The sequence below is a fragment of the Physella acuta genome, unplaced genomic scaffold, assembly GCF_028476545.2.
Source record: "Physella acuta isolate Inbredline_101_S28 unplaced genomic scaffold, ASM2847654v3 ptg000555l, whole genome shotgun sequence".
Classification (NCBI taxonomy): Eukaryota; Metazoa; Mollusca; class Gastropoda; family Physidae; genus Physella; species Physella acuta.
In genome coordinates this window covers 76516-95434 of record NW_026732074.1, presented here as the reverse complement: position 1 = coordinate 95434, position 18919 = coordinate 76516, and the positions used below count along the sequence as shown (strand labels likewise).

The window sequence follows — 18919 nt, the reverse complement described above, 5'->3', positions numbered from 1 at the left end:
TTGTGACAATGAATGCTGCTGTTACCTTGTGACAATGAATGCTGCTGTTACCTTGTATTGTTGTGACAATGAATGCTGCTGTTACCTTGTGACAATGAATGCTGCTGTTACCTTGTATTGTTGTGACAATGAATGCTGCTGTTACCTTGTTGTAACAATGAATGCTGCTGTTACCTTGTTGTGACAATGAATGCTGCTGTTACCTTGTATTATTGTGACAATGAATGCTGCTGTTACCTTGTATTGTTGTGACAATGAATGCTGCTGTAACCTTGTATTGTTGTGACAATGAATGCTGCTGTTACCTTGTATTGTTGTGACAATGAATGCTGTCGTTACCTTGTATTGTTGTGACAATGAATGCTGCTGTTACCTTGTATTGTTGTGACAATGAATGCTGCTGTTACCTTGTATTGTTGTGACAATGAATGCTGCTGTTACCTTGTATTGTTGTGACAATGAATGCTGCTGTTACCTTGTATTGTTGTGACAATGAATGCTGCTGTTACCTTGTATTGTTGTGACAATGAATGCTGCTGCTGAAGCTGCCGTAGAAGGTTTTGCTGAGCCTGGTTGAGATTGGCCTGGTTGCTCATTAGACGCTGCATCATGTGGTACTGGTTCTGTGAGAGCGTAGCAGGCGGTTGAGGGGGTGGTGGGGGCATTTCTAGAGGTTCGCTTGATGGCTGCAAATGTAAATTCAAGCACAGTCAACATCGCAGCACATATATTAATTAACTACTGCTTTTAATTGTTTTAAAAATGTAAATTTAAGCACTGTCAACATCTTAGCACAAATATTCATTAGCTAGTGCTTTCACTTTTTAAAATGTGAATCTAGCTCACCCTTTTTCTATCCTTCTTTCGTCTTCTCTCATCATCTGTAAAGTGAGAATCTGAGTCCTGGCCAGGTTGTCCTGTGCCACGTCCTGATGCAGGACCTGCGCCAGGTCCTGTATTCCCCTGCCTAGACGTCAGTTCTGCAGGGATAGGTAATCGCCAGGCTTCTTCGATGCTAGGTAAAGTTTGAGTTCTGTAAAAACAAAACCAGATCAGCATCAAACACAACAACCTATACTAGCAATATGATTCATAAGGCAAGTCCATGTTTGACATGCTAGGGGAATACTACACAGGATGACCCTAGGGTCCACAGCACTGGATGGGTAGCTCGCTCTAGTCAGGGAAAGTAAAGGTAGATGAGTTTAGTAATAACCACACTGGCACTTCATCTACACAGGTCAAACATACTAACGAGATTTATCTGTCCTATGGACTATTTAGTCTGAAAGGATACTTTGCTCAATAAATGTTACAAAAAGAACAAAAACTGGGAGAGAAATTCAGTTTAAAAAAAACAAGAGAACAGAAGCAGATTAAGACCTGTCCTAAAACAAGATTAAACTGATGTTATTTACCCTTTATGTGTCTGGTATTAATTGCTTTAGATTGCAGTGATATTAAAACAGAAAGATGCTATGACAGATCTCATTCTTCAAAAACATGAATCCCACTCAATCAGCCCCAACACCATGAAAGACTTGAGTGGGTACACAGCACACCAACAGCTCAGCACAGGGGACATGAACTGAGTGAACATCAACCTACACACCCTCACAACACAACAAAAGGGCTGAGTGTGTACAAACACCAGCACAGCACACAAGGAGACATGAACTGAGTGAACATCAACCTACACACCTTCACAACACACCAAAAGGGCTGAGTGTGTGTACAAACACCAACACAGCACACAAGGAAACAAGAGCTGAGTGAACATCAACAAACCAACACACCCCAACATACTCATCACAACAACAGCAGCAGTAAACATAAAACTGACCAGTTACCACACCCAACCTAACCGGTTACCACACCCAACCTAACCAGTCAACTTACTTGTTTTGAAAATGCTGGAGAGGCATGTTGGCCAGATTTTGCTGCAAAAATTTTATCTTGGCTGCCAAATTTGAGTTTGATTCTGTAAAGCAGACAGACAAAAATATTATTTTAAAAGTAAAAAATTATTTGGAAATAATATAAAGGAAATTCTAATTATAAAAAGAAATAATTAAGAAATTCATAAAAATTATTTTGGCTAGTAGAGTATAAATAAATTCTGTTATGAAGTGAATATAGCTATTAAATAAACATTTGAGTAAAATAGTGTTTATTTATAGTTTATTATATTGTTAGGACTCTTACAGTAATATATTTCTAATAACCTAATTATTTATACATGCACCAAAAGCAACCAAAAACAAAACAATAATGAAAATTAGAAGTTTTATCTAAAATGATTAAACATGTGTCACCAAACAATACAAGCTTCCCCAACAATCTTGATTAGAAAAAGCTAATTTTAGCTGAATCCACACAATGCAACATAGCAAACATGTCTAACTTGCTGGAGATAATTACATGTTTTTTGTAGGCTGCAGTTACATGGGTGTCATTGAATCAAGAGAAATAGATTCTTATGCACTATCAGATACAGCAATGTTAGACTAAAAGGATAGACTGACCAGAGCTGGTATGTTAGGCTAGAAGGATGAACTGACCAGAGCTGGTATAACAAAGTTAGGCTAGAATGATGGACTGACCAGAGCTGGTATGTTAGACTAAAAGGATAGACTGACCAGAGCTGGTGTGTTAGACTAAAAGGATGGACTGACCAGAGCTGGTATGTTAGACTAAAAGGATAGACTGACCAGAGCTGGTATGTTAGACTAAAAGGATAGACTGACCAGAGCTGGTACAACAAAGTTAGGCTAGAAGGATGAACTGACCAGAGTTCCTTGTAGCATTGAGGTAACAGGTAAGAGCATCATTGGGCTGATTGCATGTCTCGTATAAGACGCCCAGGTCAGCCCAAGCTGCCGAGTGTGACTTGTCCAACTGTACTGCACATATGTAGGCCTGGAGAGCATCCATGGGCTGGTTCTGCTGCTGGTATAGCACCCTGGAATACAAGATAAAGGCATCAGATCAACTACTGCTGGTATAGCACCCTGGAATACAAGATAAAGGCATCAGATCAACTACTGCTGGTATAGCACCCTGGAATACAAGATAGAGGCATCAGATCAACTACTGCTGGTATAGTACACTGGAATAAAGATAAAGGCATCAGATCAACTACTGCTGGTATAGCACCCTGGAATACAAGATAAAGGCATCAGATCAACTACTGCTGGTATAGCACCCTGGAATACAAGATAAAGGCATCAGATCAACTACTGCTGGTATAGCACCCTGGAATACAAGATAAAGGCATCATATCAACTACTGCTGGTATAGCACCCTGGAATATAAGATAAAGACATCAGATCAACTACTCTAGTTGTGTACTTCTTCAGGCAATAATTTAAATGGTTTCTGTAAGTTTGGTATTTGTTTGAACATGCCATAAACATGAGAAATCTACTTGGCAAACTATTGAAGCATATGATGGCAAACTACTGCTGCATATGATGACAAACTATTGCAGCATATGATAAACTACTACAGCATAATATGATGACAAACTACTGCAGCATAATATGATGACAAACTACTGCAGCATAATATGATGACAAACTACTGCAGCATAATATGATGACAAACTACTGCAGCATAATATGATGACAAACTACTGCAGCATATGATTAACTACTGCAGCATAATATGATGACAAACTACTGCAGCATAATATGATGACAAACTACTGCAGCATATGATTAACTACTGCAGCATAATATGATGACAAACTACTGCAGCATAATATGATGACAAACTACTGCAGCATATGATAAACTACCACACCATAATATGATGACAAACTACTGACCCTATGGAGCACCAAGTGTCAGCATTCGCCTCTGACTTGTCAATAGACTGACGGTAAGCATCAAAGGCATCATGAACTCTTCCCACACCAGAAAAACACCTGGAAATAACAGGCAGAGGAATTAGGTATTACAAGACATGGCAACCAGGTGTGACAACCTGGTATAAGTCTTACTTAACAACCAGACATAACAATTTTAACTCGTTAAAATAATACATGGACATTAAAATAGATTAAAATGACAAAAACAATAGCTACACAACAAGATATATAGGCATGTGATAGGTTATGTTTTTATGTTTGCTAAAAGAGATTGATGCCTTCACATTAGTTGTTGAATAATTTGTCAAACAAACATGTAAACAAACTTTTATTATATTGGTAACATTTGTGGCAACAATATGTTTAGTTCAAGTTCCACTTCGCTTTACATGGACTGTCTTACCAGATAAGTCATGTCAAGTAAGAAAAGTTACACAAGAATGTGTTTAATACTGACATCCATCCCCTTTAACCTTCAGCAAGTTACATATAAACTATGTCAGCTGTTTAACTAGGGACCTTAGGCTAGAGATGGGCTCTGTTAACTCACATGTTGACAGGCATCTCAACACAAGAGATATCTATAACTCTTTAGGATAGGAATTTATTTAGCTGGATTGGTAACAATGACACAGACTAGCGTAGACAGAAACAGAGACACAAGTAGACACAAACACAGACACCAGTAACAGAAACACAGACATGAATAGACAGAAACACAGACACAAGTAGACAGAAACATAGACACCAGACAAGAGCAGCCAGTCTTACCTGCCTAACAGGTACCATGCCTGTCCATTGGAAGCATCAATGTCTACAGAAGCCTTGAGGTGCTGAATGGCTAGTGATTCCCTGGTAGACTTGTCAGCCAATTGACTCACTGTGTAGTATAGCCAACCTGTGGGGGGACAGAGAACAGCTTTATGAGGAGACTGGTGGGGGTGTCTATGTGGTGGGGGTGTATGTGGTGGGGGTGTCTATGTGGTGGTGGTGTCTATGTGGTGGGGTGTGTATGTGGTGGGGTGTGTATGTGGTGTCTGTGTGCTGGGCTGTACACACAGCTTGCTACTTCACTTTGACCCCATACTGGTACTGTTATACTAATATTTGATTCTGACCTCTATATGATCTTGCAACAATACAGGTTTAGTATAGGTATGAGGTCAGAATTAGGGTATGGGTAGTGAAGTCAGCAAATATAGCTTCCACACTCCAGCACCAGCACAGTGTACACATAATGTACACTAGGATGTACAAATAATTTATACTAGGGTGTAATGTACACTAGGATGTACACATAATGTAAGTAGGATGTACACATAATTTATACTAGGATGTACACATAATTTACACCAGGGTGTAAACAATGCACATTAGGATGTACACATAATTTATACTATGGTGTACATATAATGTACACTACTGTGTACATTTAATGTATCATAGTGTACAAATAATGTGTGTTAGTATGTACTATATGTAATAGAGCATACATTCATGTCTTAACAATAGTTAATGGAAATATTTTTAAAAAGTTGAAAATGTTCACATATGCAATGACAAGGCGACAATTATTAGAGCTATACTTAAAGTACATCAATGCCTTTAAAATATTACGTTTTTATGTATCTAAATAATTGTATTTGACATTCAACACCAGAGGAAATAATATTAGAGTTGACCCCACCCTCTACCCCAGTCTACAGAGGAGGCTAGCACACAGCACGCGAGTGAAACCAAACAACAACAAAAAAAAACGTGTGCATGCTCCCAATGACCTACATTAGCGCCGGTCTTTGTGAGCAGACAAACACCTGCTGCCCGTGTGTTGACACCCCCCCCCCCCCCATATTTTTTTCTGGAACGTTCAGAGGTAGTGACTTGAGGTTCTCCCCCCTCGCCTCAGGCATAATATCATGTGGGGTGAGGGGAGGTGTGGGTACAGTTTACAAACGTACAGTGAACTACAGTGACAGCCGTTCTTTATGCTACCTTCCCCCCCCCCCCCCCCCACCAAATCTGAGCTACCGAGTTCTGAAACAACAAAGAGTCTACTTCCCATGAAGGATAGACGGCAAGAAAACATTACAAGCCTACCAGTGTTGGTAGACACAAATAGAGTTGAGTTAGTAGGCATCACCAATAATTCAGTTAGTAGGCACCATTTAGAATAGAAACCAGTTAGATCTAGTAGATACCATTTGTAATTGGTACCATTCGTCCTAGTTAAACGAATCAAACACACCAACCATGTAACTTTAGTCTAAAGCCAAAGCCCTACACTATGTTAACCACCAAAATATCCCCAGTACATTATAACGCCCTCCCCCTCCCCCATTATGAAAACAAGAAGTTCAACCTACCTCTAGTACGCGACATCCTGTGTCCACAAATCCAACAAAGATCAACAAATTATCCTTTGCACATTTCCATTCAACAATCCTAAAGTGTTTTTTTTATACAAATAATCCGCTCAAATAAGTTATTACTGATTATTTTTAAGCACAAAGTAATCCTTGAAATAAAACAGCCGTGTGTTTAAATAATAATAATCAGGTTTGAAAAGTGTCAACTGCCTGTAGAACAAACGAGGTAAAAACGCCGGTCATAAGGAACCCTAGACCAACATTACACAACTAGACCACAGCGTATCCGGGCCGGCTGTCATGACGTAATACACAGGCTAACAATATTGACCTCGGTAAACCCAGTTATTAATAGAACACTGACGTGCATCCACAACAAGAATACACCGTACATTTTTTTTTCTTCATTAATTCAAGTCACGACATTTTAAAACTGCGGCAATAATAACATCAATGTTATCCTTATCGGACTCGAAATCCTAAAATACATCCCCAATAAAGAACACGGCCTCATAAGTTCGTACATTAGCTCCTTGTAAAAGCGAAACATGACTAAACACAGGAGCAGAAGTGAAAATTTGGGAAGCGGCGCGACGGCCCAGACGCCCCGGCAGACAGCTGTCGCTAAGTTGTAGGCTAGGCTACAACTAACGCACTAGGTCACAGCGTAGTGGTTACGCCTCCTCCCATTGACAAAACAAAGCGGAAGTGACGTCACGCAAATTTCTCACGCTGTCCCGGCTCATACGAAGCTTATACTTATCTCATTTAAAAAGATAGAAAAATCAATATCTGTTGTGAAACATCCCCCACCCACACACTATCGTATATCGTCAACTCAATTAACTGGTGTAATGGGCTATCAACTACCACTGTCGTATAAATAGCGGAAAGATGAAACGGCCAATCAAAATTTTTATTCTACTGGCATCACTTCTGGTGGAAGCTTCCAGACTCGCCCACACACCAACAACTAAATCTATACCAACTAACGACTTCTACAAGGTACTTTAGCCACTGCTTGTCATGTAAAAACCACACACCAACAACTAAATCTATACCAACTACCGACTTCTACAAGGTAATCTACATGTAGGCAATGCTTGTCATGTAAAAACCACACACCAACAACTAAATCTATACCAACTACCAACTTCTACAAGGTAATCTACATGTAGGCAATGCTTGTCATGTAAAAACCACACACCAACAACTAAATCTATACCAACTACAAACTTCTACAAGGTAATCTACATGTAGGCAAAGTTCGTCATGTAAAAACCACACACCAACAACTAAATCTACACCAACTACCGACTTCTACAAGGTAATCTACATGTAGGCAAAGCTCGTCATGTAAAAACCACACACCAACAACTAAATCTATACTAACTACCGACTTCTACAAGGTAATCTACATGTAGGCAAAGCTCGTCATGTAAAAACCACACACCAACAACTAAATCTATACCAACTACCAACTTCTACAAGGTAATCTACATGTAGGTAATACTTGTCATGTAAAAACCACACACCAACAACTAAATCTATACCAACTACAAACTTCTACAAGGTACTCTAATTGTAGCCACTGCTCGTCATGTACAATTCACACACCAACAACTAAATCTATACCAACTACCGACTTCTAAAAGGTATTCTACATGTAGCCACTGCTTGTCATGTAAAAACCACACACCAATTCGCCATATTCAGTCAACTGTTTATGTCCGAAGTTGGTGAGGGATCTTTCTAAACAACATTAGGGATTCTAGCACTGCATGGAGTATAAGCTAAGGGGCCGCCGTAGATTGCTCATGAATCACTGCAGAAGAATAGCGACTTTGTTTTCAAGAGGACACTTCTAAAGACACGCCCTTAAGATGTAGGAGAGAGGGAGAGAGATATGAAAGATGACGAATGACGAGGAACGGCAAAAGGCGATGTAGAAAACTAGGCAAGCGTGAAGCAAACAGCCCGCTGTAGCGTCAGCTTGAGTTAACAAGCGTAACATGGTGATCAGATGAAACATGTGATCCGCTGATCATCCGCTATTGTCTAACTGGGTCAAAGAATAGCTGATTTGTATCGGTTAGCTAATAGCTGATTTGTATCGGTTAGCTAATAGCTGAATTGTATCGGTTAGCTAATGGCTGATTTGTATCGATTACCTAATATCTAGTATCGTCAACTGGTTAGGTTTAGATGTATCGCTTCACTAGCCACAGAAACCTTAAAGTACGTCTAGTGTGGAAGAACCTACTTTTCTTGTGGGTACGGAATGCTAAGTGGTAGGTTTTACCGTTCTAGCTAACCTATACAACACTTCCAGGGATCCAGTTGTCTCAAATCTTAAAGAACGTATTCAAACAGTATCCAATGCTCAGAACTATTCACAGAAGGTCCCGTGACGTACACTCATTCACCAACCAGGATATCCTACACCGTCCCCAGTCCTGTATTGATTGAATTCCTTTCCACAACAACTTTTGACACGGATGTTAAGTTTAAAAAATAAAACAAACTATTTTTGAATGATACAATCCGGTAGAACTAAAAAAGTTGAATATGGTGCTTTTGTTATCTGTCCATTTGTTGGAGGGCTATGTAGCCGAGGGCTCTGGATTAGAACTACGGTTAGGGTAGGGCAAAAATCTATACTAGCTGTTCGTGTATTTTTCACGTACTAAAATGCGTGTGTTCTTATCAAAGTTACAGTCAGTGAACTAATCAACACCGAATGACAACAACTTGAGTCTAAGAAAGAGTAAACACCATATGATGACCAATCAATTATTGACACTTTTGGAAACCACTCGCTAACAAATCAATTAGGTCAACGCACACAAACTTCCGTGATATGGGCCAGGCTGTTTATTTTTAGATCAATCTATCCTAGTATTTCCGGTGGCTTGACCCCCGCAACACAGTGTGAGCACTAATCAGGTATTGGCTGGGTCCAACTTAAAGGTGTGTCCATTTACCTGTTAGGGTTAGTTTGTACGTGCCTAAGTACAGGTAATGAGGATTTCTTCACTGTTACAAGGATATAACCCCCCCCCCCCCCCACATCACCTGTACAAGACCAGGTCAAGGAGATAGATGAGCAGCTCGATAAAGTGCACATGATTGTAGGTATGACGGAGATAAAAGACCTCAAGTTGTCATTACCTCAGTGAGGCGGGTCCCTACATCATACACTCGTACTATTGACGTTAGGTGGGCGTTGTACGCTTCACCCTGACAGTAGATCCACACGGGAAAAATCAAACGTAGGAAAAAATTCAGAGAAGGAACATATTCAATTCACGGAAAGACTAGCTAGCGACCTGATTCGCGGAAGTTTAAAAACTCGATAACCAAACTATTTTCACAGAAAAAAAAATCAAGTGTTTTAACTCGTTGACCTAAATAATTATAAGGAGAAAATGGCACAAAAATCAATAACTGTAGGACACTGTCGCCGCTAATGGCACTGTTCTACGGCTTACAGTCTCCCATCCATACTTAAAGTATCCAGTTACCGTTAGGTCAGGTTCCTACACACAAAAACAACGCTTGTACGTAGACTCTTGTTTTTTGTCTCTTCCAGTCTTTGAGAAAACAAGAATGATAACTTTAATAAACCACAGACCACAACCGAACACTACATATCTCCAACATAAAACCACGGAGTCTATCACGTATCACTAGCTACTGAAAGAAACCGGAATCCAATGAATGAAATATATCAGCAGGCACAAACAAAAGTGACGTAACTCATGCGGCCAATCCTACTGGTAGTAAACAGACGAGTCACCGTGTACATGAGAGGCGGCCTCATAAACACAATCTTGTCCACTCACCTCATCAACTCATCTTCTTAAATCACTCAACACAAGAATTCAACACACACATACAAAAAACAACAAACACAATTTAATCTAGATTACCAGTACAACTACAACATCAAGTGACTAGGCCCTAGCTTATACACAACCCACACAAAATCAGACCAACAATTCTAAGATGCTGCGGAAACGAAAAACTCTTTTTTTCGGGAATTTCCTTTAAGAAGAAATGACGACGTCTATGGTGTCACGAAAATACTGAAACCAAAAGCATTTTGACCTTGAACTTTAGACTAGGCAACACGTGAACAAACCAGAAGAATAAAAACACCATGGCGGCTAAATTTCTTATAAACACACAAGTCATAAATAAAATTCTTCGTGTTGATTACACATCTGCATCAAACAATGAACGACAGTAAATACAACATGAGCTTTACGTTCAAGATTGATTAAAACGGACAGACCCGGATATCCAATCAAATAGGGTGAGGGGAAGGCCATTCTAATTACATTATTCTATTTTTAAAATCACTAAAAAATTAAGAGAAAAAAATGTGACAGGACATAACTAATATAAGACTCAGGATACCAGAGCTAACAGCACGTCGTTCGAAGATTTAAAACATCTAACCCCACCCACCCCCATCCCCGAGGATTTGAAACATCTAACCCCACCTCATCCCAGCCTGCAACTAAAGTGCGGACTCTCCCAGACAGGCCAGACTCACGCCTGTCCAGTGAAATTCCCCATGACGTCAGACCCACGGCCTTTAAATAAAAGAGATGGAGGCAGGAGAGAACAACTCTCAAAACTATCGAGTAACTAGAGCTCGGAGTCTGGTGGCACGAGAGGTACTAATACAATCTACGAGCCGCACAAAGACACAGTGATAACATACACCAACGTCAACGTTATCACGTAGGCCTAGATTGGAATACAACTCACACTTGTATACATATTGTATGTTATGAGAAATGACACATCTTTTCTAATAGGCTGAAAACTGGAACAGAAAAAAAAAATTAATCTTAAACAGATGGATGGATATCAAGCGTATGACTCCCTACCACCTCCAGCTAAACCCGGCACAAGATATTGATTTTATTCATCTTGTTTTGGTTTTTACAGATGTATTGTTGGCCAAGGGGGTAAAAGTACAGGTCATCATGACACGGCTAGAGACAGTTGTCCGAGGTTTAGATAAGGCACGTGACCTAACAGACAGATGACCTTACAACAGACTGGTTACAGATGACCTTAGAAAAGTTGACCTAACAAGAGCTGACCTGGTTTAGCCCCAGGTAGGGAGGTGATGTAACACGGCACGAGACAAGCAGCTAAAGTGCAAGCAACTGCTGGAGCATGCCTCACCTGTAAGGTGCTATGTCACCACACGGCCTACCTGTCTGACACAAACAAACTGGGAAACTGTCCTTTACCACACTCTTGTTATAGCCTACTGATCCAAGCCACTGTCAATAGCGGCAATACAAAATGTTAAACCACGTAAACATAACTAAGCTTGTTGTTTTAACATTCGGTTTGTCAACATAAGAAAAAGCACTGTTCGTTTAATACAAAACATGCCCGTAGTTATAACAAAACAATAATTTAATAGTCCATGTTTTTAATCTTAATTAATACGCGATCTAAACATTACATTCAAAATACGTCGATGAACGCTTCAAAAGAAAAACCGTATCACTTCCACGAATGATAGAATGACACATTCTTACACCAACAAAGACGAAATAATTGCGTGAGTTGTACCGTTATGACGGACAATAACACACGAGCGCTACTAGACACCAGCCAAGTGTAACAGGATGACACACGTCAGTGTAACTGTGGCCAGCTTGTGTGAGGTGCGCCACCAGGTGGATCTAAACACTGTGTTAACACACACAACAAAACAAGGAGCATTCAACTGGAATTCCCGATTGTATTTTTAAAGCGCTGTTAAAAATAAACACGTGACGTAGGAAGCGACATATAAATGTGGGTCAAAGTATATTGCCGAATTCCATTATTCACCACAATGCTATGAATATGTGCGAGAATAACCTCGCACACAATGCCAAATGCTACTGACGTCGTCCTTATTAATTAAATATACAGGTAAAGTTATAAATAGACATTTCTTTCTTCTATATGCCTATGGCTTTTTTTAAAACCGATTACGTACTTTCATTAATACAGTAGGTAAAAAAATATTTTTTTTAAACTTTTGGTTTCTGTATTCATTTTCTTGTCTACATCATACTATCATACTCGATGTTACAATTTATTGCTTTAGTATCAATAATATGTCGATGTTTACTTCTTTATTGTGTGTCTATTAAGCCAGCTACATATATTCCCACATGAACAAGTTTCTGACCCACACACAGAGATTATGACCAGCCGCTCACCAACCGCTATCGGAGATGAGTTGGTTGAAAAGGTGAGCAGGAGAATCCTTCAAGGTCAGGTGACAAGGGTCAAATCAGTGTAGAGCTGGTCAATGACCCAGTGACCTCTGGGCCGACCAGAAAATCTGGCAGGAACATGTTATGTAACAGTTTAACCTCAGCAGACGTGTCCAAAGGTGACGTCCGGTCCTATAGTGGACACAGGTAAACATAGCCCCCCCCCCCCCCTCCGCCACCGATCTGAAGGATTGTGAGCTTAACAAATACGTCATCAGGCCAAGTCGCCAAGAAGGTCAAAAACAATCGGCACAAAGGGGGGGGGGGGGGGCACATCATAAAATTAGATTAGCCACACGAAGATTGGCAAGTTGTATCGCATTAGAGAAGACAGTCGTGTAAGCTATTATTAGAACTAAAAACATTTCTACACAGGTTCAAGGACATCCGGGATCAGGGTGACATCCAAACCGAGGCAAATCATTAGGGGTTGACCTAGTAATTGAAGATTGCCCACCGTAATGGGTTAACTTACTCGCCTGGCACCTTTTAACTGGGAATATCGGCAGAACATGTCACAGACTATAAACTAAGAGACATGCTATCAACGTGGTGTGATAAACACACAACAACTACCGATAAGATCCAGGTAGCACATCAAGGCTTTGAAGCCTCAACTGTATTGAAACCAATCATGATAATATTAAACTTGCTAATATTGTATTGCATGTGTAGGAAATGATAGAATACAAGTAAGTCTCTCTATATACGACCAGCCGGGCGAAGATTAAACAACTCACAACACAGCAGTTACACTTGAAGCATCTATTGTCTGGTAGAGCTTCAAGACACGACTCTACAACTACCTGATACTCATGTCTGTATATATCTATCGTCTAATGCCAACATTAAAACACAAGTACAACAAATATGCCAAAACTTACAAACAAATACAGAGATTATATGATCGTGTGACGCCTTAGTCTGGTTAAAAATTGCTTTAAATGACATTATAGTATTGGAACTGTCGGATGTGAGGGGGTTGTGTAAATATTAGAAAAATCTAAAAACTAACAAACCACTGATCTTACAATACGGAACCAGCAGTGCCAATAAGCCTGGAAAATATTTTAGCAATCTAACAGCAACAATAAAACGAAGACAAACAACATCAATAGCAATAATGGCTTTACACAACTCAGTTAAATTAATTACTGAAGTTAAAAAAAAAGCAATTTTACCGTAACCAGGAAACCCCAGCACTAGAGAAACACAGACAAGTTAGATCTACAACCATTAAACAAATGAAACAAACTAACTTCCAACTTAGGAATAATTAAGTCTTTAAGTCGTTTATCTAGGCCTAGCAAGCACAGATCACACAGAGATAGGGGCGGGTCGTGAGAACCACAACATTCAATGGCATCAAACAAGTTCCTTACTTGGTGCTATATACATCTTCCTGTCTTATACAAGAGCCGAGAGAAAAAAAAATACAACCAGCACACTCGTACGGTAGAGGCTCCACGTGACGACAGTCGGAGCTGTCTATGGCATACACGTCGGGGGGTGGGGCGGTGTCGTCTGGCAGTCAACAACTGGCGTACAGTGTAGGAGGCGCGCGAGACGTCATCACTCACTGCCGGCGTCAGACGTGACCTTGCGGGGTCAACTGTACATAGTGTAGTATTATGTCATTATGTCTTAGGTACAACCTGAGGCTAGATGTATATGGTGGGTGTAGTATTATGTCTTAGGTACAACTTGGGGCTAGATGTATGTGGTGTAGTATTATGTCTTAGGTATAACTTGAGGCTAGATGTGTATGGTGTAGTATTATGTCTTAGGTATAACTTGAGGCTAGATGTGTATGGTGTAGTATTATGTCTTAGGTACAACTTGGGGCTAGATGTATGTGGTGTAGTATTATGTCTTAGGTACAACTTGAGGCTAGATGTATATGGTGTAGTGTTATGTCTTAGGTACAACTTGAGACTGGCTGTATATGGTGTAGTATTATGTCATTATGTCTTAGGTACAACCTGAGGCTAGATGTATATGGTGGGTGTAGTATTATGTCTTAGGTACAACTTGGGGCTAGATGTTTGTGGTGTAGTATTATGTCTTAGGTACAACTTGAGACTGGCTGTATATGGTGTAATGTTATGTCTTAGGTACAACTTGAGGCTAGATGTATATGGTGTAGTATTATGTCTTACATAGAACTGATTATATCTTAGATAAAACTTGAGAAGAGCTGTATAGGGACTTGAGGCTAGCTGAATAAATGTGTAGATACATCGTATCTTGTTTTAAGAAGCTAACCCAATAAGCCAACCACTACGCTAATACCTAGTAGTCTTTGTGCTATTTCTCAGTAAGGGAAACACTCAAAGCCCAGCCACCGGGAAAATCGATAGGGAATATCCGAAAACTGACAAGGTCCCCTGAAAGCAAATGTGAGTTGGTTGGTGGTCAGCCCACACAACACGTCACGCTAACCTAGCCATGAGACCCACAACACGCCGTTCATGTGACTTGTGCACTTTAAAAACAAGTCGATCGGCCTCCAAAAGTAGCGCTGTTTCAAGTCTGTACTTTACCAATGAAAACAATTTCCACTAGAAACCGTATCGTGTGATCGGACCAGTGTTAACAGGTTCACGTGGACACCTGGCCAGATAAATTGATACGTTTCGAGCCAGTTAGAAAAACGTCGAGAAAATACTTTATACATTATGTTGTGTTTTAACATTGGAAAAACTTAATGCAATTTTAAACACATAACGTTATCTACAAATGTGGCCGACTTTACACATACACTTGAATACAAATGAAATGTTACTCTTAAAAAAAAAAAAAAAAAAAAAAAAAACAACAACACATGCCTATATGAGCATTAATCTCTACATACAACAAGGCAGGGCCAACTACGATGAACGACCTCTGCACGCGTGGACATCACGGCAAGCTTTATTAACTACTCGATTCTCCTCAGATATTCCAAGACAGAAGAAACTGCCGGCTTATTCATTATTTACAGCCATCCCCTGGTCGATGCTAATTATAGAATAGCCACCCAGACATGATGAAATAAACTTTAAAAATTTAATATTTTTTATCTAGTTACGCAACGATCACATCGACGGAAGAAATCATTAAACCCGTCTGTTACAAAACATAAGTTATAAGAATGAATTGTGGGTTATAATACACATTTTATGATAGACGTGTCAGTTTTTATATACAAGCCTCAACAATGGGAAACTGGAGACGGGCATAATTGGCAGAAATAAAATGTTGATGGCTAGAAAAATCGCTGCAAATTTTTAGCTTAAATTACATGAAGTAATAGGAAGTTTTTCAATGGAGTTTCTATAAATAACAGGTCTTTCTCAATCCGTCGTAACCAGATATTTTATTACATCTCAGAATTCAGGAAGTTTCTTGTAAGTTTACAGAATTAACTTATTTATAAATATATATATATATATATATATATATATATATATATATATATATATATATATATATATATATATATATATATATATATATATTTGACTGAAACCTAACAACTTAGGCCGTATAGGAACACTGTACCAATGACCAATAGGGAACACTGTACTAATGACCAATAGGGAACACTACCAATGATCAAGAGGGAACACTGTACAAATGACAAAGAGGGAAAACTGTACCAATGACCAATAGGGAACACTGTTCGTAATGTGAGACGCACCATGTAGCACCCCTTCCTCCTGCTTACAGACAATGACCTACTCCCCTTTCACGGCCCTGTATATGGGGTGCCAGCAACGGCATTAGTCACCCGATTACTCACGCACCTGACCTAGATCATAAAGTTCAAAGGAACATTCACTAGAGTGTACACCATGCATGCACCTTCCGTCGTCTAGTTTTACCAGCACATGTAAAACCTACAATTTTCATCTCACGGAAGCTACTTTTGTATTCGCCTAATAAAATGACCTGATAATGTCTATCAATGTAGATATCTACATGATGGAAATGACCTAGGACAAACTAGGTCAATTATACAAAGTCACAAAGGAAAAAAAAAAACGACAAATAGCAATTCATGAGATGATCGCAAACTTTGGCCCTTAAAAGGGTTTAGAGAAGACACTGACATCATTTAAATTATGTTAACGTATGCAAAACTCAATTTGAACTGAAGATATAAAATATTCGTGCGAATAAGCGAAGCGTTTCAAAATAAAACGACGCTACGTGCATTGACCGAATTACAGCACTTAATGAGGCCACATTGGGTCATCTGATTATATCATTGTTATGCCACAGCATATTGCACGTGTAAAACCCGTGTACAGTTGTACGGTTAGTGTAATGATGTCTCTCTCTACAACAAAGAGACGGAGAAATGGGGTTAAGCAGATAACAGAACCTTTGTCTATTACAGAAAAGTCGCGGTGACACCATAATAAACAAACCGGGTGTGTCAAGTCAAGGGACTACAGGTGTGCCAAGTCAAGGGACTACTGGTGTGTCAATGTGCCAAGTCAAAGGAATACGGGTGTGTCAAGTCAAAGGACTACGAGTGTGTCAATGTGTCAAGTCAAGCGACTATGGGTGTGCCAAGTCAAGGGACTACTGGTGTGTCAATGTGTCAAGTCAAGGGACTACGGGTATGTCAAGTCAAGGGACTACTGGTGTGTCAATGTGTCAAGTCAAGGGACTACGGGTATGTCAAGTCAAGGGACTACTGGTGTGTCAATGTGTCAAGTCAAGGGACTGCGGGTATGTCAAGTCAAGGGACTACGAGTGTGTCAATGTGTCAAGTCAATGGACAATGGGTGTGTCAAGTCAAGGGACTACTGGTGTGTCAAGTCAAGGGACAACGGGTGTGTCAAGTCAAGCGACTACTGAAACACACCGACGATTACCAAAGACCACCAACTAGCGAAACCTGTTACAAGGACAACGTCTATATAAATGATTAAAGCAGTAGCCTTTAAAAACGTTGTACTTTTGTAGTTACGATACACAAGTAGATTTTGAGGCTATTTCCCGTAGAGAGAAGCCTCACTATAAAACTACGCAATAAAACACAACAAAACATTAAAATACTTCAACAGTCTGGATCAAATACCAGAAAAATGTCATATAAAAACTCGACGAAACGCGTCATTGAAAACAAAATTTCATCCTTCTATAAAGTATCCGCTGTCGCCAATTAAAACTTTCCGTCACAAAACACCTTTGTTATCTCAAAGAATTAGCACTATCCTGATTTCTAGAACCAACACTCGGATTATGCGCTTCATCGAAGACGTCTCCAGTTTATATAAACACCACGAGTGTCAACACGAGACAGTGAGACAGAGGCATCCATCTCCAGACCGTTGTTTTATAACGCCGTCACACAACACTACTCATTAAACTCTCCACAAGTCTAAGATAACCAATGGCTCAGCTCTAAACACAAAGATGGATGCCAGAAGATATCTAGACTAACAATCGTGTTTATGACGTGAAGACAAGGCTTGTCCAAGAATTTATCAGCGGGAGGCAACCTGTCATTACCCTCTCGCTGGTAGCTACGGTTCTGTTATGTATGATTACATATGTCACTCCATTTGTTTTCATTCTCTCAATGACCGACTAATTTGTTGACAAGCCAATGACGCAATAAAACGCATATGACAAAACACGTGCTTTCATTATACCAACGTAGATAACAGGTCAACAAGAGCGTACTCAACCTGACTCGTGAACTCAGTGTAGTTTGTCTGTAGTTACTTCAGTGTAGGTTGTAGTTAGTTGTATGTGGTTACCTCAGTGTAGTTTGTCTGTAGTTACTTGTATGTGGTTACCTTATTGTAGTTTGTTTGTAGTTGCTTGCATGTGGTCGTACTTCACTTATTTTGCTAGGCAACTGACTGTGACATAGGTTTTACGTTAGCAAATGTTTCCAAGTCCATGTAAAAACACACTGTCTCCTTATACACTGTACCCAGCATAAGGTCTAGAATCTTCCTAACTGTGGCAGACAAACACGTTCTTGCTATCAACAATGCCAGAGTAGTTAGGAATGTGTAGATACAAGACTCATTCTAACCAAGGGCGCAGCAACAATAATTGACATCAGATGTTCACATCACTGATGTTATAACATTACATTAGAAATGTCAACTGGTCTGACATCAAATGACATATGACAAGTACAGGTTTTTTAATATAGTATGTTGACATCATTACTGGCCTGACATCAGATGACATATGACAAGTGCAGGTTTATATAGGATGTTGACATCATTACTGGTCTGACATCAAATGACATATGACAAGTGCAGGTTTATATAGGATGTTGACATCATTACTGGCCTGACATCAAATGACATGACCAGTCCAGGTTTAGATAAGATGTTGACATCTGCTGGCCTGACATCAAATGA

At 39.7% G+C, this 18919-nt stretch overlaps 1 protein-coding gene across 5 annotated transcripts in view; it reads right to left on the bottom strand.

The window, feature by feature from the left end:
* Positions 1–18919, bottom strand: part of LOC131946367 (histone demethylase UTY) — a 78564-nt gene that overhangs the window by 13288 nt on the left and 46357 nt on the right. For 3 of the 5 annotated variants that reach the window (XM_059307076.1, XM_059307078.1, XM_059307077.1), the window contains exons 10-15: positions 4643–4769; positions 3830–3928; positions 2790–2962; positions 1900–1981; positions 847–1033; positions 510–686 (exon numbers count right to left, since the gene is read on the bottom strand). In XM_059307076.1, the coding sequence (XP_059163059.1) occupies positions 510–686; positions 847–1033; positions 1900–1981; positions 2790–2962; positions 3830–3928; positions 4643–4769 (845 nt within the window). Of the gene's footprint in view, positions 1–509; positions 687–846; positions 1034–1899; positions 1982–2789; positions 2963–3829; positions 3929–4642; positions 4770–6234; positions 7200–11731; positions 11803–18919 lie in introns of those variants that run through there. The other 2 variants (XM_059307079.1, XM_059307080.1) reach the window with 2 other exon arrangements.